At 51.5% G+C, this 27,532-nt stretch overlaps 2 protein-coding genes across 7 annotated transcripts; one reads left to right on the forward strand and one right to left on the reverse strand.

The window, feature by feature from the left end:
* Window positions 1-7,856: 7,856 nt before the first annotated feature.
* On the reverse strand, window positions 7,857-12,859 carry SBSN (suprabasin). 6 transcript variants are annotated; one of them, XM_079119337.1, is made up of 5 exons: window positions 12,536-12,856; window positions 10,472-10,717; window positions 9,003-9,071; window positions 8,840-8,884; window positions 7,857-8,031 (listed from the first exon to the last, which is right to left on the reverse strand). In XM_079119337.1, the coding sequence occupies exons 1-5, from the start codon at window positions 12,812-12,814 to the stop codon at window positions 8,008-8,010; spliced, it is 663 nt and encodes a 220-aa protein (XP_078975463.1). In that variant the 5' UTR covers window positions 12,815-12,856; the 3' UTR covers window positions 7,857-8,007. The 6 variants fall into 6 exon arrangements, with proteins under 6 accessions (XP_078975463.1, XP_078975462.1, XP_078975461.1 ...); XM_079119336.1 differs by having other exon boundaries at window positions 10,472-10,771; XM_079119335.1 differs by having other exon boundaries at window positions 12,449-12,856.
* A 4,951-nt stretch (window positions 12,860-17,810) lies between these two features.
* GAPDHS (glyceraldehyde-3-phosphate dehydrogenase, spermatogenic) lies at window positions 17,811-27,457 on the forward strand. Its single transcript, XM_079119810.1, has 11 exons — window positions 17,811-17,951; window positions 20,394-20,568; window positions 21,672-21,768; window positions 21,926-22,032; window positions 24,554-24,644; window positions 24,722-24,840; window positions 25,237-25,318; window positions 25,599-25,750; window positions 25,917-26,079; window positions 26,902-26,999; window positions 27,088-27,457. The coding sequence occupies exons 1-11, from the start codon at window positions 17,885-17,887 to the stop codon at window positions 27,158-27,160; spliced, it is 1,224 nt and encodes a 407-aa protein (XP_078975936.1). The 5' UTR covers window positions 17,811-17,884; the 3' UTR covers window positions 27,161-27,457.
* The last annotated feature ends 75 nt before the right edge of the window (window positions 27,458-27,532 follow it).

A 27,532-nucleotide genomic window follows, 5' to 3' on the forward strand; every position in this document is an offset into this window, starting at 1 on the left:
CTCCCTGTCACTACTCCTTATACTGTAGGTTGGGAGAAGGTGACAGGGCTGGGCGGCCAGGGTTCCTCCCCCAGTGACTCAGGGCCCAGCCACCGATAGGCTAATGAGCCGTAATTGTGAGTCTGAGTCTGTCGAAACAGAGAGGGAGCCCATGCAGCAGGGAGGGAGGACAGGAATGAGACGGATACAAGAGTGTTCAGTTGCCCAACCCCAGGAATTTGGGGCGCAGGGTGGGGACGGGGACATCTAAGGAGATAGGTGTTGGTATCTCCTGGAGGCGTTGGGGGGAGGTGGGGGCACTTAGGAGACAGGAGTCACAAGCAGGACCCCAGCAGGACAGCAAGGAGAGGGAAGCGCACTGTAAGGGGCCCCGGCCCAGGCCCCTGCAGGCCAGGGTCAGGGGCACCGGAAGGAGAGGCAGGTGCCCTTTCTTGGCCCTTCTCAGTTTCAGCTGGCCTTCATTGCTCCCATCTCTCTCCCGCCATGCTGCCACCTAAGCTGCCCTACACCCTTCCTGCCCCTGGAGAGACACTGGAAGCCACAGGGCTGCCCTGGAGCCTCTGAGGTTTGGGATGGCATGGCGGGCTTCTGAGAGTGGTCTTCAAGGTGTTTCAGTTAGTGTCCATGATGCTCTCAGCTGAGAGAGCCGGGTGTGGAGCTGTGGAGCTGGGCGGGCCAGCCACCCCCAGGGGAGAGTGGGAGGGAAGGACCAAGGGAGGGAGCAGCTGACCCAGGCTTCCATCCTGTTTACCCGTGTGCCTGTGTGAGTTCATGGCCACCCAGGAGGGGAGGAACCACATCGGCTCACCGCACCCACCTCTGTCCTCCCCTGGGAGCCAGGGCAGTGCTGGTCAGGGAGCAGGGTCAGCCCAGGGTCAGCCCAGGGTCAGGAGCCCCCGTGGCCCTCATCCCCAGTCCCAGCTTGGATGAGGATCTTGGCTGTCCTCCCCAGGTCTCATCCCTGCTTGGCAAGTGCGGCCACCTCTCTGTTCCCAGGGGCCCCAGGTCCTCCCACTTGGCACTGTCTTGTATCACTGGGATTCATCACCAGGTTAGGAGGGGCCGGTTTCCATCCGCCTGTCTCAACGTCTCTCCGTCAGTCTCTCCTTCTCTCTCCACCCTGACACCCGCACCTGACTTGTAACATCCAGCATTTCTGAGCATGTAAACACCTTCCCTGCCTGTCCTCTGCTCCCACCTCCCTGTTGTTCCATCTCTGACTCTTTAATGATGATGACGATGGTGATGGTGATAATAATAAAAATAATAATAATTGTGACTCCAGTTTATCAAAGGCTTTCTATGTGCCCAGCACCAGACTAAGCACATTCAGAATCATACAAACAGGTCTTATTATTCTCCCATTTAGAGACATAGACACTGGACTCCGAGAGGACACAGTGAGCCAGTCCAGACCTGCCTCACTCCTAAGCCCAGGCTCCAGAGCCTTTTCTGCTTTCAGTGTCTCATACCAACCCCTGCTTGTCAAAGTCCCCTGGCGGTTCTCTGAAAGGAGTTGAATTTATGAGATGCAGAAATGAATGTGGGCCCCCAGCATTGGTGCAGCCCCTGAGCTTGCTGCTTCCTCCTGCCACAGATCAGCATCAAAAGGGCAGAGGACACGGACTCCATCCCAGACTCCCTTGGTGGACTCTGTTTTCACAGTACTGTACACCTGTCCCTTTCCTTCTCCATTCTTTATCAATAATATGCTGGTATCAATAACCTTTAAATTAGCTTACCTTCTCACTTACGAGTATTTTAAGAGGATGCTTTTATCAGCTAAGCAAGTGGAAAGCCAGAATCACTTGTTCACAGATAGAAAGTTCCAGAAAAACAGAGATGCAAACAATGGTCTTGCACTATAGCAGGAAGGTTAACAAGTATGAGCAAGGTGTTTGGGCACCCCAGCTCAGAAGCTGAGTCTTCCTAATTAACGTAGTCTGAAAAAGAAGAAAATGGAGAGAGAGGAAATTTCTCACTGTGTGATTTGGACTCATTCAGAGTCATGCTCTCCAACTGCCTAAATTCTCCCAAACCACCTTGTTCTTCTTTCGGGATAAGCTGCCTTCAGACATCCTGGACCTGAGGGACCAACTTGGCTCAGTCTTGAGGCATATTTATTAAATTCTATTGTGAACCAAATAGAATATTAGCTATTTTCACATGCGTGATCTCATTTAACCCTCAGTATAACCTCCACAAATCAGTTTTGTTCCCATTTTACAGATGAGGTATCTGAGATCCAGAGTGGTTAAACACCCCACGCAAAATCATTTGTGAAAAGATCACGGCAAGATGGAGGAAGTCAAACCGGGACCAGATCTTATTCCAAACAGCCTTCTCCAGTGCCTCCAGGTCTCACTTGCTCTTAAATCTACTAAAATCTCCCAATCTGACGTGCTTATATCTTGTCTGAGAAACCTCGAGTGATCGCTTTTCCCTCCCATTCACTACTTCACTGGTTCAACAAAGATTTATGCAGCAGCAACTCTGTGCCACACCTATTCCAGGTAGCAGGGATACAGTGTGAAACAAAACCAACATGGTTCTCCTTGAGAAGCTCAAATTCATGGTGAGTTAAGCTGGACAATAAGATTCTCAGATTGTGATGAGCACTGCAAAGAAAACTACAGTGGTGGGGAGGGAATAGGGAAGACAGAGAGGTATTTTAAATAAGGTAGTCAGGGAAGGGCTGCTTGAGATGTGACCAGTGAGCTGAGACCTTAAGGAAGTGAGAGAACAAACCATGAATATTCAGGGAGGAGAACATTCTAAGCAGTGCAAAGGCCCTGAGGCAGGAGTCTGCTTACTCTATTTGTGGCTGGAGCACAGGGGGACTAGGGGCATGAGTTGAGATCAAAAGACACAAAAGGGCCATATTCTGGGGTTTGGGGGACCATTGTGAGGACTTTAACATTTTTAATAGTTTTTTTTTTTAAGTTAATATGTGCATTAGAGGAATCCGAAAAACACAAGCAAAGAACAAAGTCATCCAGCCACAAGCAGCTTAGTTAGATGCGTCGTTCCAGGTTATGTGTGCACACACACAGCATCCCAATTAGTGTGTGAGATGGTAGTGTGTAATGTATTTCCACACATCACGAATATTCACCAATTCAAAATCCCAGAGTTACATGAGGAGCTTTAATAACCAAGAATACACTATACCAACTCCATCTGTTAGAAAGATTGTAATTCTGCCTTTCTGGGGGACAAAATTTTCACTGAAGACAGAAATGGCAACAGGCCTCTAGATAGAAGTATTATTAGTAGAGTCACAACTAAAATAATGCATTTCCTTAAGACTCGATTTAAAATGAGACAAAGCAACAGAGTACACCAAGCATAATGTTTCTAAGAGAGTTCATTATGAAATTTCTCCTACCAAATTTTTAGCAAGAAAGCACATCCCCAGCAAATTCGTGTCCTACAGTACAGCCAGAAGATGCACACACACCAATGGCTCATAGCAAATCCTTGAACGCTTGATCTGGCCTTTCCCTGTACGCTCCTTGTGCCCCTCGGCTGCAGCCTAATCCACAGTCCTGGTACACACTGCCCAGAGGCATAACAATTCCAGGTCCAGGACGCAGCTTTTCTATCAGGTATAACAAAAAGATATTTACAAGTTGGCTAATTCACTAGCTCTACTTTTTATGATACATTGCCACCTTGGGACATCAAGGAAGCTTGGATGTTGTGAAATAAAGTCTGAACTTTCTGCACAATAAACACAAGTACTTGACCAAAAATGCACCTGCAGATCTACGGTTATAATCTAAAACCATCTTCTAGAGAGGCTTTGACTTTGGGTGCAGGTGCTAACAGGGTTCTTTCTGGGGACAGACTTGGGGACTTGTGGAATCAGAGACCAGGGAGGAGACATCAGGGACAGAATGAAGGCTGGACTCTAGTATCGTGTGAAGATGAGGCCTTGGGTCCCGGCGATGTCTTTGCTCCCTTCCTGTGGGTCCCAGGCCTCACACTGCCATCCGCAGGCTGGCTGCATCCCCGGGGCCCACCCTGACGCTCAGGTTCACGGCCAGCTCCATCACTCACTAGCTGTGACCTTCTTTTTGTTTTTGTTTTCTTTTTCTAGAGTTGATTCTTACTTTCTAATCATTCTTCTTCTTCCTGTTACTAGGATTATTATGATTAGCATGTATTAGTGATAGCAGTTAATTGGTCTCGTTGTGACTTTTCCTTACATGTATATAACAAGCTTTTATTGTATCCACCCTTCCTACTGCCCCTTACGCCCCTTCCCTCTCCTCGGCCCCCTTTCCCCTTCCCTAATTCCCCCTCACGCACCTCCCCCACATGAGAGAAAAGATGTGATACCTGGCTGGCTTATTTCACTTAACCTAATGGTCTCTAGTTCCATCCATTTTCCTGCATATATATGACAAGATTTCATTCTTTTCTCTGGTTGTACATGAAGTAGAGTCATACCATTTGTGTGATCATACATGTACATAGGGGAATGATGTTTGTCTCAATCTGATATTTTTCCCTCCCCCCCCACCCCTCCCAACTCTCCCACCCCTCCCACCCCTGTTTCCTCTCGACAGTCCCTCCTTCCTCCATTCTTGCCCCTCTCCCACTCCCCATTATGTATCATCATCCACTTATCAGAGAGATCATTTGTCCTTTGGTTTTTTGGGATTGGCTTATCTCACTTAGCATGATATTCTCCAACTTCATCCATTTGAATGCCATATTTTTCTTCTTTATTTATTCTTCTTTATGGCTAATACTCCATGATGTACATATACCACAGTTTCTTTATCCATTCATCAATTGAAGGGCATCTAGGTGACAAGATTTCATTCTTTTCTATGACGGAATAAAATTCCATTGTATATATACGCCACATCTTTTTAATCCATTCATTTGTTGATGGGCATCTAGGCTGATTCTGTGAGCTGGCTATTGTGAATGGTGGCACCATTAACTTGGGCATGCAGGTCTCTTTAACAGCTATCAATAGTAGTTTGGACTTATTAGTTGTGCACCTTTGTCTGTCAAACTGGGTGAACATGAGAATCATCTGAAATGGTACATGTAACAGTTTAGAAAAGTGCCTGTCAGAAAAAGAACTCAATACATATTCTTGGGAGCGTTGGGCGTGTTCGTATTGCTGGAATACTTTCCTGGTGACTGTTTTATGTTGACACTCACACATGCACATGTGCGTGTCCTGGATAGGCCAAAGGCCCATCCTTTAAAAGGGGATTTATTTTGAAACAGCCCCTTCTCCCTTGTCGGGGGTCCCAGGGAGGCAGGCCACCTCACTAGTAGAGATGACCAGCAGGGAAGCACTCTTGAATTGGAGCCCTGCCATCACCATTGACTGGGTGGCCTCAGGCAACTCCATCCCTTCCCGGAGCCTCATCTCCCATCATCCACGACGGGGTAATCATGGTACCTGCCCCATGAGGTGGTTGTGAGGACAGAATGAATCACGTCTGTAAGTGCTCAGCGCAGACCCAATAAAGACGACTACAAGAGTCCCTCCCAAACTCCTCTCCCTGTTCTTCGACATCTGCAGAAACTGGCCCTTTCTGTTACTCCCCACCCTTCTTGGCAAAGCAGCCAGTTTCTGGCTCACCCTTATCCCATGGCCTTTGCCAAGACTGCTCAGGCCCAGTTGCTCAAATGCCAGGTATTTGTGCTGGCCTTGACTTCACTCTTGAACCTTGGAAGTGGATGTTGGACGAGACACGTTTGCAGTCCAATTACAAATTGTCATTGTCAAGATCAGGGTCTCGTGAGAGAAATGAGAAGGGTAGGAGAGGTTCGGGTTGGGTGGCTGAGGCAGCGTGACCTGAAGGGCGAGGAGGAGCCAGCCTGGGAGAGACAGGCATGGAGAACATTCCCCATGGAGGGGATGGCAGTAAGGGCCTCCAGGCAGGAGGGGACCCGTTACCCTGCGAGTCTCCTTGACCCTTCAGAATCAGCTCAAAGCTCTCACTTTCCAACAGCTTCCCAGGACTGACCATCAGCTCATATGGTTTATTTCATGTCTCTTTGTGCTGCCAGGACTTCCCTCCAAACAAAGCCAGCCGGAAGTGTGCATAAAAATCTAGCCAATGCAAGTTTTTACTTGATAAAAGAATGATATCCTTCAATATTGTCTTTGCAAATGCAATCTCTGGGGGATCCCTTCAAGGAGGGACTTCCCCAGTGCATATGAAAGAGTCCTGTAAAAGGAGACAATACATGTCCATAAGGGTGAATGATTCTGTTTATCAAAGTGCAGCAAACAGATATCTACAATTTACTCTGAAATGCATAAAAAATAAATGGATACACGTTTAGATGCATAGATGCGTGGTCAAGCAAACACGATAAAAAGCTAGTGGCAGAATCAAAGCAGCAAGAGCAGGTGTCCACTGTAAAATTCTTTCATCTTTTTGGTATGTCTGAAACATTTTTGAAATAAAATGTTGCAGGTCAGGTAAAGAACAGACATAATAAAATAATAATATTCTATATTATGCTAGGCAACATCAGCCAATCACAAAGAATCAAAGGCCAAATGTTTTCTCTGATACGCGGACCCTAGTTCACAACAATGGGGGAGGAGAATAGAGGTGTTTTGGACTAGACAGAGGGAAGAGAAAGAAGGGGAGAGGACAAGGAGCAGGAATGATGGTAGAATGATCGGACATTACTACCCTCTGTGCATATGTGATTACGTGACCTGAGTAACTCTAGATCCCGTTCAGCCAGACGAAAGAGAAGTTATACTCCATTTGTGTAGGATGTGTCAAAATGCGTTCTGCTGCCATGTATAACTAATTAGAACAAATTTTTAAAAGATATTTTAAAATGATGATATTCTCCGAAACAAGGGAAAGGACAGTGCGTCCCCGGGGTCAGGAGCATCACCGTCACGGTGCGAATGCTGGCCCTCCCCGTGGTCCTCAGTTCTGGTGCTCTGTCTTCTGTTTGCTTTCTTTTTCTGTGCATCTCCCCAAAAGGAATTTGGCCAAATTCCCCAAAGGCAAAAGCACTGGCTCTTTTTGGGGGCCCACCACTGAGGGCATCTGAGAGCTGGAAGCAGCGATGGAGGACCGCCTGCAGGCACCTCGCTCCCCTTTCATACAGCAGGACATGGCGGGGGCGGGCAGTGAGCTGCTGGCAGACACCTTGTGTCACTGGTAGAGTCCCTCCCTCGGGTCATTAGTGTGTCTCCTGCCTGAGCCTTTTGTCCTTCCCCCTTCTTCCCCAGAGAGACTGTCCCACGTGCATCTCGGTCCTTTTTCCTTATTCACTGGGTCCCCCTCCCTACCGACGCCTAACAGAACAGCCTCTGTGGCTGGGGCGGCTTCTCTGCCTCCACTTACTGACCACGTAACCCTGGCCCGTTTCCTAACCTGTGCAAGCCTCCACGTGCCTCCCTATAAAATGGGGGTAGTAGCAGTACCTCTCACCTAACTGGGTGGTTGGGAGAATTCAGTGATGTCATTCATGCAAAGCTCCCAGAGTCTGCATTGCACAATAGGTACAAGCTATTATTGTTACTCCTCGGGTGCCGCACCCCCTGAATGAGAACGCTACCCCCTGGAGCTCCACCTAGGTCCTCCATTCTCTCTCTCTCCCCATCCCCACCATTTGCCAGCAGTGGCTTCCTGGCAGGGGTGCTCTCCCGGCGCCAAGCACAAACTTGGCACACTAGCAAAGCGTAGTTTGTCCCTGTGAACTGTCCTCTTCAAGCTGAGCAGCCCAAGTGCCACCCATCCTGAGCAGCGCACCCCCAATTCCTTCAGCAGAGAACAAGATGAAACTCTCCAAGTCCCCACTCCCACCCCTGCCCATCCCTCTTTAGGGAGTACAGTGGATCACGATGAGAGAGGACATTGCGCCACTTTTATTCACAAATACTAGTACAGCCCCTTAAGGGACTCCAAGAACTATGCCCGCCCCCAGCCCCTCCAGTCCTTTCTGCTGGCGTGATAAGAGGAACATTTATCTGCTCAGCAAAGCCAGGGCATCAGTTTAGGGCATGATGTTTGCGACGCTCTAGAAAAGAGGAGAGAGAAAGTGAGTGCAGGATGCCGGCTGAGAGGATCCAGAGCGCCGCCCCGTCCCTCCCGGGCAGCAGGAGGAGGACGGGTCACTCTGGCCCGGGAATCGCTTATGTTCTGGGGAATATCTGAAGGAAGGTGGCACCTCCTTGGGAGGATCGGGAGCCAGCCCTCCCATTGCAGGACTCGGGGGCCATACGGCAATGAAGAAGCCCTGTGTGCTTTATCTCAGAGGAGCCTCTGCCAACCCCAAACCCAAAGGATCAACAAGGGTATGTCTTCCCGCTCCACATGCCTAGGACAGGGCTGTCATACACCCACAGCTCTGCGCCCCAGGCTTAGGCAACTTGTGTACTAAACACAGAGAGAGAGCTGGGCCTTCTGGCCCAGAGTGAGGATCAGAGTGGACAGGGCCCCAAGTTCCCACAGCCCAGCACACTGAGGCAAGGCAGCAAGCACAGGGCAGCAGAGGACTCCCTGGAGAGCGGGGTCGGGAGAGGAGCCCTCTGGCCACTGGGAGAGATGAGAGAAGCCATGTGGCCACATGGAGGGTGGTTTCAGCAGCACAGCCCCCTCCTCCCCAGTCTCTGTGCAAGCGCCCTGAGGTTACTTCTGGCAGCTTTTGTGGGAATGGAAAGCACCCAATAGGCGGCAAAGGGAAGACCAGAGCTGGGAGGACAGGTCGGATGGCCTCTGCAGAGGCTGAGTCTGCCCACAGGAAGGTTGTCCCTGAGCAACGGGAAGGGGTGTAGGCGTGTCTCTCAAGATGGAAAGCAGGAAGTAGGAGCCCAGCAGACACTCACCCTCCACAGAGCTGGAAAGTTGATGAAGGGCTTGTTGACCGAGGCCTGGAATTCGAGGACAGGAAGGTTAATCCCCAGTCTCCACCCCACTCTATCCCAGGGGGAACCCCCAAGTGGCCTCCCCTCCCTGCCACCAAGTCCATGCTGTGCCCAGGAGACTTACTCCAGATGCTAATGTGGTGGTTGCGGCCCCTCCGTGCTGGCCGGTAACCCCGCTTCCTTGATGACCGCCCTGTGGACAAGCCCAAGAGGGTCAATCCCACCCCTCAACCTTTGAGGGTTTCCTAAGTTCCTTTTCCCTTGTGACCTGCCCCTGTCTAGGGTGGCTCAGGCTGGGGTGGGGGGGTACAGGCTGACCCCTTGACCTCCTCACTCACTGTCCAGAGAGAAAAACCAAAGTCCATGATGCCATGAGAATTTCAAGGGAGATGGAAAGAACCCCAGGAAGGATGTCTGCTTCCTACCGACTGGTCTTTCCCAGACTCCCTTTTATTTTGGCCTTAGGAAAAATGCTCCCAACCACTGAGAAGGGGCTTCCCTGGAAGGAGAACCCGGAGCATTGTGCACATTCCAGGACCATCACAGACCTCAACCCTGACCCCAAATCAACACTTCTGCACAATTTAGCCTCAACCCTAATTCAGGCTGATCCCCATCCCTGACCCCATCTGCAGTCACTCCAGCAGTGCTACCCCAGACACACCCCTACCTCTGGCAGTGCCACCTCTCATCCTGCAACAAACCACCCCCTTCTTGGGCAGCCTGACTCAGGACCCTCTCTTCTCCCTCTCTGTACTATTCCTTCCTCCCTTCTCCTTCCCCCCAAACCCCTGGCTTCCTGCCTGACAGCAGATGTGACTCTGGGCTTTGAGACCTGGGTCCATCCTCAAAATGGTCTCCCAGCTTGCTGATCCCAAGGACGGGGTACTGAGGCACGTGGGAGTCAGCCTCTGCTGTTCTCCAGATCCCTCCTTGGCGCCTGTAGTCTGTGGTCAATGGCAGTGCTTACCTGGCCTCCAACCTGTTTCCTCTACATACATGGGTAGGAAAAACCCTCCGGAAGGCCTTCCCTAATCAGCAGTGCAAAGGAAGGAGAACCCTGACCAAACCTGGGTGCTTGCCACATGACCTTGGCAAATCCCCTTAGCCTCTCTAGGCCTCCGTTTCCTTATCTGAGCATCAGAGGGTCAGCATCCTCATCCTGACTACTTCAGAGGGTGGTAACGAAGAGTAAGCAGAAGAGAGCTTATCTCCAAAGCTGTCCTTCACTCTCACTGTTACACGCTGAGCTTTCTCAACATTCATTCTGTTTGCACTTCATGGATCTGATTTCAGGACTGTTTCCTGTTTCCGGGAGAGACTTCGTGATCCTCAGTGCAGCCCCCTTAACTAGGGGTAACTAGATTCCTTCCACATTATCTAAGGTGGGGCTTTGCCGATAAGATGTCTTAATCCATTTGACCACCAGCTTCTTAGTAAGAGAGATGCAGAAGGAAGAAGGGGAACATGGTTATATGGCTGCCCAACGCTTCTTTCACCAAGGGCTGCATACGGGCTCCCCAAACATCCCAAGGGTTTAACCCCTCCCTCCCACAACCCCCTTCTCCCATTTCCCCGCCCCTGTTCACCTACATTCAGCAGCTGGTTGGCCTCCTTGCTGGCTTGGTTGACCCCATTATGAACATCCTGCTGCAACCTGTCCACTTCCTTCCCGGCCTGGCCAGCAGCTTGGTGGGCACCTTGGCCAAGCTTCTCCGCTTCCTTTCCGGCCTGACCAGCAGCATGGTTGACCCCTTGGCCAAATTTCTCTGCCTCCTTCCCGGCCTGGTTGACCCCATTGTAGACCCCTTGGACCACTTTGTCTGCTTCCTTTCCAGCCTGTTCAACGGCATGGTGAACTCCCTGGCCAGACTTCTCCACCTCCTTCCCAGCCTGGTTGACCCCAGGATGGACACTATGAATTATTTTGCCTCCCTGTTTCCCAACCTGCCCTGCAACAGGATGAGGATCTTGGCCAAACTGCAGCGCCTCCTTTGCTGCATGGCTAAGTCCATCCTGGGCCCCTGGGATCACATTGTCTGCCTCCTTCCCAGCCTGACCAGCAGCATGTTGGGCCCCCTGACCAAACTTCTCTGCCTCCTTTGCAGGCTGACCAAAAGCATGGTTGCCCTCCTGAGCAAACTTCTCTGCCTCCCTCCCAGGCTGACCAAAAGCATTGTGAGCCCCCTGACCAAACTTCTCTGCCTCTTTCCCAGCCTGACCAGCAGCATGGTGAACCCCCTGACCAAACTTCTCTGCCTCTTTCCCAGCCTGCCCAGCAGCATGGTGAACCCCCTGACCAAATTTCTCTGCCTCTTTACCAACCTGACCAGCAGCATTGTGAATCCCCTGACCAAATTTCTCTGCCTCCTTTCCAGCCTGACCCACAGTATTATGGAGCCCTTGACCAAATTTCTCTGCCTCATTTCCAGCCTGACCAGCAGAATAGTGGATTCCCTGACCAAACTTCTCTGCATCTCTCCCAGCCTGACCAGCAGCATGGTGAACTCCCTGACCAAACTTCTCTGCCTCATTCCCAGCCTGACCGGCAGCATGGTGAGCCCCCTGACCAAACTTCTCTGCCTCCTTTCCAGCCTGACCAAAAGCATGATGGGCCCCCTGACCAAACTTCTCTGCCTCCTTCGCAGGCTGACCAAAAGCATGGTTGCCTTCCTGAGCAAACTTCTCTGCCTCCCTCCCAGGCTGACCAAAAGCACTGTGAGCCCCCTGACCAAACTTCTCTGCCTCTTTCCCAGCCTGACCAGCAGCATGGTGGGCTCCCTGACCAAACTTCTCTGCCTCTTTCCCAGCCTGACCAGCAGCATGGTGGGCTCCCTGACCAAACTTCTCTGCCTCCTTTCCAGCCTGACCAGCAGCATGGTGGGCTCCCTGACCAAACTTCTCTGCCTCTTTCCCAGCCTGACCAGCAGCATGGTGGGCTCCCTGACCAAACTTCTCTGCCTCTTTCCCAGCCTGACCAGCAGCATGGTGGGCTCCCTGACCAAACTTCTCTGCCTCCTTTCCAGCCTGACCAGCAGCATGGTGAGCCCCCTGACCAAACTTCTCTGCCTCCTTTCCAGCCTGACCAAAAGCATGGTGAGCCCCCTGACCAAACTTCTCTGCCTCTTTCCCAGCTTGACCAGCAGCATGGTGAGCCCCCTGACCAAACTTCTCTGCCTCCTTTCCAGCCTGACCAAAAGCATGGTGAGCCCCCTGACCAAACTTCTCTGCCTCTTTCCCAGCTTGACCAGCAGCATGGTGAGCCCCCTGACCAAACTTCTCTGCCTCCTTTCCAGCCTGACCAAAAGCATGGTGAGCCCCCTGACCAAACTTCTCTGCCTCTTTCCCAGCCTGACCAGCAGCATGGTGGGCCCCCTGGCCAAACTTCTCTGCCTCCTTGCCAGCCTGACCCACAGTATGGTGGGCACCCTGGCCAAACCTCCCAGCCTCATTCCCAGCCTGCCCCATGGCATGGTGGGCCCCCTGGTCAAACCTCCCTGCTTCACTTCCCGCCTGGTTGACCCCATGATGGACCCCATGATGGATCATTTTGTCTGCCTCCTTCCCAACCTGTCCAGCAGCGTTGTTGACCCCATGGGCAAACTTCTCTGCTTCCTTTCCTGCTTGTCCAGCGCCATTGTTGATCCCATGGGCTACCTTGTCCAAGCCGTGGTTGATCCCCTTGTCCACCTCCTTGCCGGCCTGGCTCCCCATGTTGCTAAGTCCATTAAAAACTTTTTCCACTTCCCTTCCAGCTTGAGTGATTCCATTATTGATGCCTTCCAGGGCCTTGCCCACCTCTCTCTCTGCATTGCTCAGCCCTCTGTTGATCCCTTCAATGACCTTCTCAATAGGGTCATCATTGGTTGCCCATCCAGGCAGGGCCCCCAGGAGCAATAGGAGGCAGCAGGAGCTGAGGAAGCTGGCAAGGCGCATGTTGTTGGGAAGGTGGGGAGGATGCAGAGAGGAGCCCGGGAAGCAAGGCTGCTATTTATCCTCTGCCTCCGCCCTCTTCTCCACCCCTCATGACTCAATTGCCCCTGCGAGGCACTGACTTGGTCCAGTCAAGGAGGTATTTCCCAGAGAGATTTGGGATTGAGCAACGAAGAGGAGGAGGAAGAGAAGGTGAGTCACTCATGGAGAAGAACCTGGCATATTTGCTCCTTGCCTGGCTCAGGCTCTCCACCCGAGAGGAGGGTGTCTGCCCTGCCAACCGCCTCCTCTTTTCATTTCTCACCCACGATCCAGGTCTCCTCTCTCTCAAACCCACCTTCAATCACCCTCCGTCCCCGAGACCCCAGATGATCTGCAGCACTGTGGCTCCTCTCAGGGATCTAAGCATTTAGCTTCCCAGGAGTGAAGGTCTGGAAAGATGGCGTTTGCATTTGGGCGGAAGGAGAGAACTGTCCCCGCTCCTACTCTCAGCTAGTCTTTTGCAGTCACAAGGGCCTTGTCCCACCTCCTCAAATGCACCACACTCCCTGCTGCCTCTCATCTTTGTACCTGATCTTTCCTCTGCCTAGAATGCAGAACCCAGAGTCTCACATGGCCGACTCCTCCTTGCTCTATACTTGGCTCAAATGTCACCTCCAAAAAGCCTTTCCTGACCATCCATCCCTGACACAATTCTACAGTTGCACTCTGTAAAATCACCCTTTTGTTCCTAGAGGACTTAGCATGATCTGAAGTTCCCTTTATTTTGTTTTGCTGGGGTCGGGGGGGAGACCAGGGATTGAACTCAGGGGCACCAGACCACTGAGCCACATCCCCAGCCCTATTTTGTATTTTATTTAGAGATAGGGTCTCACTGAGTTGCCTAGCACCTTGCTGTTGCTGAGGCTGGCTTTGAACTCGTGATCCTCCTGCCTCAGCCTTGTGAGTTGCTGGGATTGCAAGAGGGCACCACTGTGCCCGGCTCACCTTTATTTTTTATTGTGTGTCTCACCTACCAGATGGTAAACTTCCAGAAAACAGGGACTTTTTTCTGTGTTGGTCATTGCTATAACCCTAGGTTCTAGGACAGAGTCTGGGGTTCAGCAAGTATTTATAGATAGAACACATGGATGGGTCAGAAAAAGCCAAGGGAAGAGAATCCAAGTCTGAGCCTGAGTCTCACAGGGTACTGCAAGGATGGCTGCCTGGGTCCCCAGGGCAACACAGGGTGCCGTAGGGAGGGCTGTGGATTTTGAAGCCAGGATGACATTCTCATCATGGAACCCAGGCCTCTTGCCTCCCAGCCCTTGGGCAAGGGCAGGGGGCTGATTGCCATGAGCTGAGCTAGGACAGGACGCAGCATCTCCTGAAAAGCCGGTTGAGGCAGCCACGGGGAGGGGCTGAGGACCTTGGGCAGCAGGAGCTGTCAGCCAGAAAGTGGGCTGGGGGCCAGGAGTTCTTCCTCCCTGCCCTCCTCCCCTGGGGCCTCTTAAGCCCTGATCCGAAGCCCTGAGTATTGACATACTAGCTCAGATTGGAGTTGGGTTTAGGGCTGCAGAGGGACATTGGAAGGGAGGGCAGTTGGTGGCTGGTAGGTCTGCAGCAGCCTACCTACCTGGGAGTGAGTTTGGAGGGAAGTGCTCCCAAGAGCCAGTGGGTGGGTACAGCTGGGTGCAGGGGTGAAAGATATTTGGGTTTTGATGCCAAGGATAAGACCGAGTGAGGGGGTGGAAGTGGGATTGCTGGTGGGAAGGCCAGGCACAAAGGAATGTGCAGGGCGTGAGCAGGTGGGGTGGCCGAGTATGTGTGTGGGTGCCCAGGTGTGGCGAGAATCCGCACGTGTTTTCAAGCTTTGTTCAAATCAGGGCACGAGGCCCACTCCCCTCAGAGGACCCAGGGTTCCACCCCAGATCCTGGACACTCAACTCCACCCAGAGCCAGGCATCCCAGGCCAGAGACTCAGAAGTTTCTGCCTTTTCCAGACTCTGCCCATAGAGGCAACTAACCAGGCCACTGCCACAAGCTTGAGCTTCTATCTGTTTCTAGTTTCATGCTCCAGGGACAAAGGCAAATCCCTGGGCAACCTCAGGTGTGGATTATCACCCTTGTCCAGTCTCTGTGATGGCATGTCCCAGGCCAGGAGAGTGCTGGGCGCGAAAGGGTGGGTGATCAGCTTAAGAATTTTAACTCACCCAGAGACAGAGGTAGGGCTTCTCCTTTAGAAATGCATTCCACCTTTCCTTTTCCACCCCTTTCTGCCCTCTCCCCTCCATCTTCCGTGCACCCCAATCCCTCTCCCCAGTCTCTATGTTCCCATTTTCAACTATTTGATTCAGGACTTTGGCATCTAACTCCGTAACTGAGATTGAGCTGGAGTTTTCCTTTTTCAGGCCTTGGCTGATTTTGGTAACACGGTTACGCTGGTTTCCTAGAATAAGTGGAGGTAGTTTTAGTAGCTGAGCACTTACGGTCTTCCCTCAGAAGTGTGCGCATACACAGTTGTGCTTGCCCATCCGAGGGTGTCACAGCTATGCCCTACCCAGAGCCCTCTCCGCCACAGGGCTTCCCAGCTCTAGTCAGGCTCTGCGACAGTCAGTACAGAATGACAAAATATGTGCTCCCTAAGGTGTAGGTAGAACTGCTCATAAAATTTTCTGACTCTGAATCGGACTTTGAGAGGCTATTTGGTAACCTTTTCTCTTTCTTCTCTTGTTTTTGGGCTAGTTGGATTTGCCATCTCCTCTTGCACCAGTTTTGATCCTTTGTATTTTCTAAGACAACTTTCAATTGCATCTGTATTTTCAAATCTACTACTATGAAGTTGTGCAAAAAGTCAGTCCCGTTTCAATCCTGGGTCTGTTTGTGCTGGGTTTTTCCCCCTCCTAGATGATACGCTTTAAAATTTAACCCTCTTTGATTAATCAACATTTTTACCTTGGTTCATTTAAACTGCCTCATCTTTCCTCCGACTTATTTTCAGTTCCATTTCTCCAAGGTCATCCAAGCAAGAGAACCTCACCAATTCCTGACCCAGGGCAGGCACTTTGGCAAACTGAGCTCCCATGGACTTTTGGGGAAGGAATAGATTGTCATTCTGTGACTTTTTCTTCCACCCCTTCCTCTGGGATGGTGACTCCTGACACAAACCCTACACCCCCTAAATCTTGATCACAGTTGCATGTCCACTGGTCCTGCAGGCAAAGGTGCCTGCCTTTGAGTCACTGAAGTGCAAGCAAGCCCCCACCCCTGGGGCTTTAGGGAAGAGAGTCATTTGTCTACTTGTTCTTCCCCCAAACATTTATTGAAAACCTGCTTTGTTCCAAGCACTGTTCTAGGTGCTGAAGCATAGTAGTGGGGGAGATATGGAACCAGTACACCAATAACTAGATCAATGACAAACCACAGGAAAACCAATAAGGAAAAGAACAGATGCTATGAGAAGATATGACCTAGAGGAGGTCGCTTTAAGTCTGGGAATCAGAAGAAACCTGAAGGCCACATTTGCTTATTCATTCAAGTACAGGTATAGCTTGTTTTATTGTGCTTAACTTTGTTGTGCTTTGGAGATATTACATGTTTTACAAATCAAAGGTTTGTGGTGGCCCTGCATGGAGCAAGCCTATCAGCGCCACTTTCCCACAAATCAGCATTTTTGTGTGTGTGCCAGGAATTGAGCTCAGGGGCACTTAACCACTGAGCCACATCCCTGGCTCTTTTTATTTTTTATTTTGACACAGGGTCTTACTAAGTTGCTGAGGCTGGCTTTGAACTTGCAACCCTCCTGCTTCAGCTTCTGGGGGCATTGGGATTACAGGCATGTGCTACCATGCCCAACAGCTTTTTTTTAAAAAAAAATATTACATTTTAAATTAAGATACGTGGGGGCTGGGGTTTAGCTCCATGGTAAGAGCATATGTTTGGCATGTGTAAGGACCTGGGTTCAATTTCCAGCACAGCAAAATTAAGATATGTACATTGTTTTGTTTAGACCTCATGCTCTTGAACACAAAATAATGGACTACACTAACAGAACTTTTATGCATACTGGGAAACCAAAAAATTTGTGACTCACTTTATTGCAATATTTGCTTTATTGAAGTGGTCTGGAACTGAATCCACAATATTGCCAAGTTAGGCCTATATTATTTGTTGAGCAAACACCCTTCCAGTGCCAAACACTCTTTTAGTCAATGGGCTGTAGAAGTGACACAGACAGACAAGCTCTTGCTCCCAGAGTTTACAGTGTAGTGGCAGAGACAATTGGTATGAAAATAAATGAATAAAAAGATATTTAGGCATATGCTATGAGGAAAATTAGATCATAGGAAGTACAGCTCTAAAGTATTTTGAGTTTTTTGTTCCCTTGGTTGGTTTTGTTTTGAGATAGGGGGCTATCTATGCTGCCAGGCTGGTCTGGAACTCCTCGGCTCAAGTGATCCTCCCACTTCAGCCTGCTGAGTAGCTAGAGACCAGGCTGGTTCCTCCAGGCCAGTTCTATAGTAGTTTTGCATATTAGAACATCCAACCCAGGATGGGGAAGTCATGCACATGGCTTCCTGGAAGATGGGTAGAGACTGAGGCGGGTGGGGTGAGGACGGGTAGTCACTGGGAAAAGAGGGCTTTTTAGATGGGGAGTCCAGAAGGGCCTGGAACATGCCAGAAGACTGGCATCTGAAGGAAGCCATAGAATAGCCAAGGAACGACCTGGGTAGGGCTTTCCAGGCATGAGGAAACCCCAAGGGTGACTATCCAGAGGTCAGGAAATCAAGGAGCCAGCATGTCAAGGGAGAGAGGCAAGGAAAAGAGCGAAGGTGCCCGTGTGAAAAGGTGGGTTCCACCGGATGCCAAGGGGCGCCTTTCCAATGGCGGTGCACAGCGTGGGGTTGTCCCACGGCTCAATGCGGTGGGGCAGCGGTAGTCCCAAGTCCCGCGGCCTGCACACTGCCTCCTCTGTGACGCCACTGGGCACTGTGACATCTTGCTGAGGAGCTCTGGACCCGGCGCCCCGTGACTCAGTAACATCACCGCGGGTCCCAGGGCGGCTAGGCCATGATACCGATACCATAGAAAGCCATGTCGAAACGCGACATCGTCCTCACCAATGTCACCGTTGTACAGCTGCTGCGACAGCCATGCCCGGGTGAGGGAAGCTGCGGGGCGACACCAGCAAGGGGAAAAAGGGCGGTCGGGGAGCGCTCCGCCCCAGTACGGGGCGCGGGGCGCGATGGCCGATCTCCTCCCAGGAGCGTGCGTGCCGTCCAGGGTCTGCCCGGAGGCCGCGGCCGAGGGGTGGAGCCGCCACGCACCTGCGTGTCCCTTTCCTCCAGGAGCCGCTTCCCTCCGCTCCTGTGGTGACCCCGGAGGGGAAGGGTTCTATCCCTGCTGGGTTGGGAGAACTCTGCGCCACTAGCAGGCGGTGGGAGGAGCAGGGACAGAGGCAAAGGCAGGGACCCAGACCCAAGGGAGACGAAGAGAGGGTAGGTTTATGAGGGGCAGTTGTGGGAAGGACGAGGCAGGTGGGTTTCTGATCTTACATCGATGCTCCCTCGCATCCCCCAGCCAGAAAGGAGCCATTTCAAGCATTGGTGGATTTATTCTCCATGTACTGCACAAAGGACCGTCACTTTCAACCCTCTGGGGCCACACGAATCACTTTATACAGACATACCTTCACTGAGGCCAGTGTGTTCGCTGTCCTCATTTTAGAGGGACCAACAGAGGTTGAGAGAGGGTAAACCACTTCCCTCCCTCTCACCAAGGGGCAGTGGCATTGGTATTGTACCCAGGGCCTGGGGACTCCAAACTCTTGCTCCCAGTCACCAGGCAGTCCTGCCTCACCCAGCCGCAGGTGTGCACCTATGGGAGTACATACAGATACACAGACACACACAAGCCAGATGAACCCAGGCCTTCTGGAAGAGCACACATCATGCTGTCCCCTTTCCTACTTCCCCCAGGTGGGGGAGAAGGGAATCCAGGCTGTCACAGGGTGGGTGGCGCCTGGGCAGAGCCAAGCTTCCACAGGGCTTCAGGATCCAGGAGACCCTGTGAGAGATAGCAGCAGACAAGCTAACACCAGGGACTGGCTGACTCTGTGACCTGGGGCTTCATGTCCCCCTCCGTATAGGCTTATGGCACATGCCCCACAGGATTCAGCTGAGCTGACGTGAGTGAAGAGCCCAGCACAGCACCTAGTGGGCCTGGCAGCCTTTCTTCTGCCCACATACCTAGAGTGGACAGGGAAATGGGGGGGAGGTTTCTTCTGGAAGTTTGCTGTTGGGCACAGATGACCCCTTTTAACCCAGGACAAATCTCCCCCTTTCATGACAGGAATGCAAACATCCCCAGCGACCACAGGATCGCTGCCACCAACAAGCACTGACTAATGCCTTTTATGAACACGCACTGTCACTGGAAACACCCACAGTCCAGCCTCAGGCCACAGGTCTGTGGCAGCAGGGAGAGGTCAGGGAGACAAGATAAGCCACTGGCCCCCGCTCCTAGCCCCACCACCTCCTGAGGTACTTTTGATTCCAGTTGTCCAAAGCAGCTCCACCAACATCCTCTAGCCCCTTTCCTGCCTCCTCTCTCTCTCCCTTTCCTCATAAATATTCATAGTGTCTGACTTCTTGCCCTCCTCTATTAAAATCAGCTCCAACTCGTGGCCTTGAGATCTCACTGAACTTTTCTAGCACCCTACAGATAGACGGTCAGAAGTGACACCTGGGAAACAGACCAGGAAAGTTCATTAACTTACCCCAAAACACTCTGAGGCAGGTGACTGAGCCAGAGCCGGCATCCAGGCCTGACTTCCAGCTTGAAACCCTCTGCCACCCAGGTCCCCCGAATGCTGTCTCTACTCCTTCCCTCCTCTTCTCACCTGTAGCACAGGTAGGCGCGCATCTCCAGGCACAGGTGTCTAAGCTAAGTCTAGGAGTGGGGGCAGGGAGGTGGGAGCCAGTAGGGGTTTCCACGTCGTTTGTGTGGTGTGATACAAACTGTCTCCTAAACTTCCCAAGGGTAAAATCCACCTTAAATGCTTGTTAAAAATAGGATTCCTGGAACTCAGTACAGACCCAGAGTTGTATTTTTCTAGGAAGAGGCCTTCTCCAGAAAGTCTTATCATCAGAACCGTTTGGGGACAACTGGACTAGATCAATTACAAGTTCAGGAAATAATCTTGGAAATACTAACATGTGGAATGTTTTCTAGGCTCTCTCCTAAACACTACACTTATTACCTCATTTAATCTTCACAGTGATGCCCTGAAAGAATTATTTTATCTTCATTTCACAGAGAAGGAAATTCAAGCACAGAGCATACATCTCCAAGCAACTGCTAAAAATACATACTCACCGAATCAGAATCTCCAGAGAAGGGGCCCTGCCACTGATATTTTAAAACCACCCCACTTCTTGGTCATTTTGTGGGTCAAATGGGTTGGGAAACATGGGCTACATGGGTGGCCCCTAGTGGCCAGCACTAGGAGCCAGCAACCAGTTCTGGGTGGCAAAGATGGTTCGTTCTTTTATAAGGTACACAGCTCATGACCTTTCTCCCTTACTATCACCCCTCCCCACAGTGACCAGACCACCACCCCCATGTGAGCCCAAGGTTGAGCCAGAACCTGCACCTAAACCACTACCGCCAGTTAGGGAAGAGGGAAAGCCACCTCCCCCTCCTCCTCCACCACCACCACCACCACCACCACCCAAGAAGACTCCTCCACCTCGAGAGTTGAAAGTAGCCATCAATGGGTGAGTCTACCCTTGTACCTGAGCTGTTCTAGAAGTCACAGGCCTGGGCACCTCCCCATTCCTCCTCACCAGGGCTCATTCTGCCAGCCCAGAAGGACAGCAGGGAGTAGATAGACTGGGTCTGGGAGAGCTCACAGTCTGGGCAAAAACAATAATCAAAGAAACAAGAGAGTTCACTAATGGTGTGCTATGAGCAGCATAGACCTCGGTGGTAGTGAGGACAGAGGCAGTGTTAGCCCAAGTCAGGGAAGGTCTCTGGGAGGTGACATGGGAGTGAGATCTGGGTGACAAAAAGCAGCCAGCTGGGCACCTTGCTAGGAAAAAGGCCTTCCTGGAAGAGGGACAGCAAGGGCTCTGGGATATAAGAGACAACTCAGTGTGTTTAAGGACAGTCACGAAGTCAGTGTAGTGGGTTTAGCCCCAGCAAGGGGGGAGGGGAAGGGAGGAGAAAACCCAGCAGGGGTCTGGATCTTGTTTTACTGATAGACAGTTGTGGAGGTTCTCAGACCAAGAGACAAAATCTAACTTGAAGTTTTAAGAGATCCACCCAGCCACAAGGTTAAGAATAGAGGGCAGGGTATGAAGAGAGAGACGAAGCAGAATATGCAGGCAAAAACCTGGCGAACCTATGTGGACAAGAGAGGACTGTGGCCTGCAAAGAGGTGACTGCCTTCTTTCCTAAACTGGGTACTGTCACCCAGTTCCTTTGAATGGGTCCCCTCCCCTGTCTTAGTTGGTGTTATGTTGCTATAACTGGGTAATTTATAAAGAAAATACAATTAATTTTTTTACAGTTCTTGAGTGTGGGAAGTCCAAGGTCAAGGGACCACTTATAAGAGAGCCTTCTTGCTGTAGGGACTAGCTCACATGGTGAGACAGAGCAAGCATGCTAGCTTCACTCTCTCTTCCTCATCTTATAAAGCCCCTAATGCCGTCATGTCTGACTTTAATTACTTCCCAAAGTCTCACCTCCAAAAGCCATCACCTTTTAACACCCAACAGCGAGGATTTCATTCCAACTTGAGTTTGGTGGGGACACTAAACCTATAGCATCTCCATGACCCTTTTCTCTCTCACCCCCTCCTCTGCCTGTCCCTGGACAGATTTGGTCGCATTGGTCGCCTGGTGTTACGTGCTTGCATGGCAAAGGGAGTTAAGGTGGTGGCAGTGAATGACCCATTCATCGACCCAGAATACATGGTGAGCGGCGGGCACAGGAGAGGGCCAGGAGGGGTGAACCTGGCTGATGGGGTTCCCGTACGGAAGCCTCCCTCCTCTAATGTGGAACCTTCCCCCAGATCCACTGGGGCTGTGGGCTTTGCCCCTCGAGGACCAGAGTGCATTCTGTCTCCTGCAGGTGTACATGTTTAAGTATGACTCCACCCATGGCCAATACAAGGGGAATGTGGAATGCAAGAATGGACAGCTGGTTGTGGACAACCAGGAGATCACTGTCTACCAGTGGTAAGACAGAGGATTCTAGCCTCGCATGGTTCATACCCCACCCCCAAATTGTGTGTGCATGCTTCTGGGGATCAGCCTCAGAAAGTCTCAGTCTCAGAATGGTCCTTGACCTTTGAATGGTGAAGAAACAGTAATCTACAGATGCGCCACTGTTCTCAAGAATTGGTTGTATTTAACGCACAACTGCATGTCTTGTCACAGGCCTATCTACTCACCTTGTCTACAACTCAACCCCCTTTGACCCTGAGACCTCTCCCACTCCCTTCCAAGGAACATCATGGCCATTTCCTTCCACTGTGTTCTACCCAGGAGCCACAGATGCCTTTGTAAAACATCCACCAACCCTGGTTGCTCCCCTACTTAAAGCTCCCAACAGCTTCTCATCATCCACGAATAAGGTCCCAACTCCTGATGGGCCTCCCACAAGGTGCAGTCCACTTGCAGACCTTCCATGCCCCTCGGCCGACCTAGCCACCCACCTCCTTGGATCCTGAGCCTGCACCTCTCACACCCAGGCAATGCTAACTTCCTGGTTCCCACCGCGCATAGTTCCTGATCATCGTGAAACTTGCCCTTCATTAAAAGATAGGTTCTGTAAGGCAAAAGCAGTAACATTAACTGTTACAGTGCTTCAAATATTAACATTCTCAAAATATCAAAAGAATTAAAAATTTGTAAAATGGAAACTATTAAACCTACTTAACTTTCTGATTGGCCACTGCTGATCCTGTGGTTGCTTCAGCCTTTTACATACGTACACATGTACGCACACACAGACACAATAAACCCTCTGCAGCCTCCTGCAAGGCCTGCAGGCTCGCCTAGTTCTCCTCCTTGGCCCCTCTCCACCACGCCCTGCTGGTTTTCTCCAGCACTTAAGCACAAGCTGTTTGCATGCACTTTGCCCCTCCCCACCTCTTCTCAGTTGAGTGACCTTAGGCAAGGGATCGAACTTGCCCAAGCTTCAGTCTCTGCCTGTACCTGATGGGGATAATGATCATGTCCTCCATGGCAGTAGTGGGAGCATGAGTGGAGTTAGCAGGCATTTATGAAACACTTGGAAGGGTGTTTTCCCACAAGGCTGTACCACCTTGCAGGGAGAGCCCCACTGGTTTGTGCTTACCACTGTTGCTTTGGCACTGGCAGGTATGGGGCCTAGCCCATGGTAGGCACTCATTACTTCCTTGAAGAATGAACGGAAATCTCACAACAATCCTGTGGGCAGGAGGGAGGGCCCATGATGGGCTCTGGGGTCTTTTGAAGCCTGACTGTCCCATGCCAATTCAGCAATTGTTATAGAACTTGTTTAAGTACCCCCAACTTGGAAGGTAGGAAATGTGGGGCACCAGAGAAGAGCTCTTTGGGCCAGGTGATGAAAAATGTGGATTGAGAGAGTAGGTGATTGAGCAAGGAGAGAATAACCATGTGCGACGGTCCAGGGAGAAGAGGGGAAGTCTACTTGGTCATTCATTCAGGTAGCCTGCCTAGGAGTACTGACATGCACCCTTCACTGGCTCTGCTACTTACTCCCTTCGTCTCTGACCTGACTGGCTCCTCCAAAAAAATTAATAGTACTTACTTCTTGGAACTTAAAGGTTAGATGAGTTTAATGCAGGTAAGGAGCTCAGAACACAGGCACATGGCAAGTGTACAAGTAAGCATGTGCAGAATGGCTGAAAAAAAAAGCCACAAACATTGATTGACTGAAGTCCCATGTCAGGGAACAGACTCAACGGCAAAGGAAACAGACTCTGCCCTGTGCTATGGAATACTCTAGAAGACAAAACAGATGCAAACAATCACAGAAGCCAATATCCCTGTTATATATGTAAAGGATGAGACTAGCATACAGCTGATTCATTTACTGCTTGCTAAAGCCAAGCAAGTTGTAATGGTAGATGTCTAATATGTTTAAGATACATTTGTCAAAATGCCATATTATGTAGATTTACATAACAGGGAACAGAAATCCTCCTTCACTATTCTACTGTAAACCACTAGCCACCACTGGCCCCAGGGCTGCTCTCAGGATGCAGACGTGTCTTCAAGGACTTCCTAGCCTCTGGCAGCAGGCTCCCTGTTGCAGGATCTGGGTGGCCAAGAAAAAAGGGGCTACGAAGGCTCCTGGTGTGGTTGTCAGAGCTGGGGACCAGAAGGCATCTGAGCTGGCCTCACTGCCACAAGGTCCACTCGGCTGCATTATGCTTAACAGGCCTGAGCCCACTGGGCAGAGCCAGGTCTGGTCCCCCTGAGGAAGTCAGGCCTAAGTTGGGGAGATGGCAGCCTATACCGAGGCATAGCAGGGGTGGTGCAGGCAAGAAAGGAAAAGCAGTCTGCAAGGGGACAGTGATGAAAAGGCCAGCAAGATGGCATCCATTTGGGGTAGCTAGGTGTGCATGGGATGGAACAACAGGCAACTGTAGACGAGGCAGGAGGACTTTGAAAGTGGTGAAGGCTGGGGACATCTGAAGGCAAGGCCATGCAGGGGACACTGACTCACAGCCCTTCCACCCCTCTGCAGCAAGGAACCCAAAGAAATCCCCTGGAAGTCTGTCGGGAATCCCTATGTGGTGGAGTCCACAGGCGTGTACCTGTCCTTAGAGGCAGCTACAGTAAGTGGGGGACATGTGCCCAGGGCTGACTGGGGGCCACTGCACATGACGCACCTGACCCTGGGCTCACTCCCTAGGCACACATCACAGCAGGGGCCCAACGTGTCGTCATCACTGCACCGTCGCCAGATGCACCAATGTTCGTCATGGGTGTGAATGAGAAGGACTATGTTCCTGGCTCCATGAACATTGTCAGGTAACAGGGGCAGCAACTTCCTCAAGGGTGAGTGTTGCCTGCAGCAAATGCCAGCCTGTGGAGAGGAGGAAAGAGACACCCTCTCTGCCCCCATTCCCACTTAATCCCCAGTGTTTCTTCAACCTGCTCCTGCTTCTTTGTTCCTAAGTCTCGCCAGCCATGTTAATGTCACCTTGAAACTATCTATTAGAAATGCACAACTGCTAGAGAACATGCTTAGGGAGCAACCCCAGGCACCAATGGTGCCTCCTTAATCTGACAACATCCCAGTGAGCCTCTTGTCCCCATCCTGACTTCTCACAAAACTAGACCTGGGTGCAAACCCAACGGGGTCAGGGTGGAGAGGTGGCTCTGCAACTCAGCTCACAGTGCCCTTGCACACCTGGGCCATTGCAGCAACGCATCCTGCACCACCAACTGCCTGGCTCCCCTTGCCAAGGTCATCCATGAACGATTTGGGATTGTGGAAGGACTGATGGTGAGTTGAAGCTGAGGGGTTGGGGTGGGAGGGATGGCAAGGAAAACCACCATCCTCTTCCCAAGCCTAGCTTAGGGTATGGAGTTAGCAGGGAGAGTGGTCTCAGAAAGAGGTCCAACAATGGAGAAGGCTTTTAGCATAATGTTTAGTCTGCTGGCCTGCATGTGCCTCTCCTGTGACCTATGGTGGTGGCCCCACCGGCCTCCAGCCCAATGCTAAGAGGAGGGGGCATGGGAGCTTAGCAGCAGGAAGGCCTCACCTCAGCCCTTTCTTCCCCAAGACCACAGTCCACTCCTACACGGCCACCCAAAAGACAGTGGATGGGCCATCAAAGAAGGCCTGGCGAGACGGACGGGGTGCCCACCAGAACATCATCCCAGCCTCCACTGGGGCTGCCAGTGCTGTGGGCAAAGTCATCCCACAGCTCAAAGGGTATGAGGACAGGACGCTGCAACCAGGGGGAGGGGACACACCATGGGATAACTGAACTAGCCCCAATCCTTGAGGGGAAAACAAGGACTGGCCGAGCCCCAAGGGAATGGGCAATGGAGGCAGAAGTGCTTGGGCTGATTCCCACCCCCAATGTGGGATTCTCCAGGAAGCTAACAGGAATGGCATTCAGGGTGCCAACCCCAGACGTATCTGTTGTGGACCTGACTTGCCGCCTGGCCCAGGGTGCCTCCTACTCAGCCATCAAGGAAGCTGTAAAAGCAGCAGCCAAGGGGCCCTTGTCTGGCATCCTTGCCTACACGGAGGATGAGGTAGGTAGGGGTTGAGATCTTGGGAGGAGCCCTCTGTGGAGAGGTTGTGATTTCCACTTGCGCGAAAGTTGCTTTCAATGTGCCAAGGTAGGAAATGCAGGCTGGGAAAACAGACTGCCCTGCCTCAGGATCTTTGCACTTGCTGCTCCTTTGATCTGGGACACTTTTCCCCCAGTTGGCTACAAGTCTGCCCAAGTTTCTACTTCAATCCCCCTCCTCTGCAAGGCCTCCCCCTCAGGATGTTTTCTGTGGCTCTTTTCCTCACCAGAAATTTCACTTCACTGTCACTGTTGGCACCAATAGCAGGTACACTCCAAGAAAGCAGAAATTTAAGAACTATTGTTTCACTTCTGTAGCTCCAACTGTATGCCTTGCACCATACATGTTTAGTGAACTAAAAATAACTCTTACACCCATTTTCAACACTTGCTTAGTCAGGTCATGCCAGATCCTTTCCTGTGGGTTGATGTCACAGTCGGAAGTGCCTTTTCTATGCATCTGCCTTGGTACTGTGCCTAGTTTAGCTCCTGCAGGTCACTCACACAGGAGCCAGGTTCTCTTGTTTTAATGACATCAAAGAACCCCCACTGTTGAAAACCTTCCTGTGGTCTTCCACCACTATAAGCTCAGGCCTATGTGCTTGCAACTCCTTCCACTTAAGACACTGTTCTGAGGGCCCAAATCGACCCGATCTTGGTAATCGAGACACAATCTCATGGCCACCTCTCGGATGAATGGGTAGACATTGTGCCTATAGGCCAGAGTCTGAGCTCTGGGTCCTTCTCTATTACCCAACCATATTATTGAAATTCTGACGCCCAGGTAGTCTCTACGGATTTCCTCGGCAATACCCACTCATCCATCTTCGACGCTAAGGCTGGCATTGCCCTCAACGACAACTTCGTGAAGCTCATTTCCTGGTAAGGAGAAGGAGGTCAGAATATTGGAGGGAGTAGGTTGATGGATGGTCGGGAGGGACTCCTTGACGCCTCTTCCTTTCCTCTGCAGGTACGACAACGAATATGGCTACAGTAACCGGGTGGTGGACCTGGTCTGCTACATGTTCAGCCGAGACCAGTGAAGCGGAAGAACCCTCTTTTGCTGCGCCATGCTCCGGTGCCGTTCCCACGCTGGGTTCCCCCGGGAAGGCAGGCGCTCGGCGTGAGGGCCTTGCGCTGCTCGGTCAGCGGTGAAATAAAAACCAAAGTGCTCACAGCTGCGCCCGTCTCTCTGCGCCGGTCACGGCGGGTTCTAGGCCGGGTTTAAGGTCCGAGCATGGACGAGGGTTGGCGCTGGGTTGAGAGCCGGGTTGAGAGCCGGGTTGCATTTATGGAAAACCGGTAGCGCTGTAGCAGCGAGGCCCCTGCGTGTCCGAAAACCTGTTTCAACAGCGCTCTCAGCTCCGGAACCCTGGGAAGCGAGACCCGGCCGCGGGCGCTCTGACGTCACCGCG

The sequence above is a fragment of the Sciurus vulgaris genome (genome assembly GCF_902686455.1).
Source record: "Sciurus vulgaris genome assembly, chromosome: 17".
NCBI lineage: Eukaryota > Metazoa > Chordata > Mammalia > Rodentia > Sciuridae > Sciurus > Sciurus vulgaris.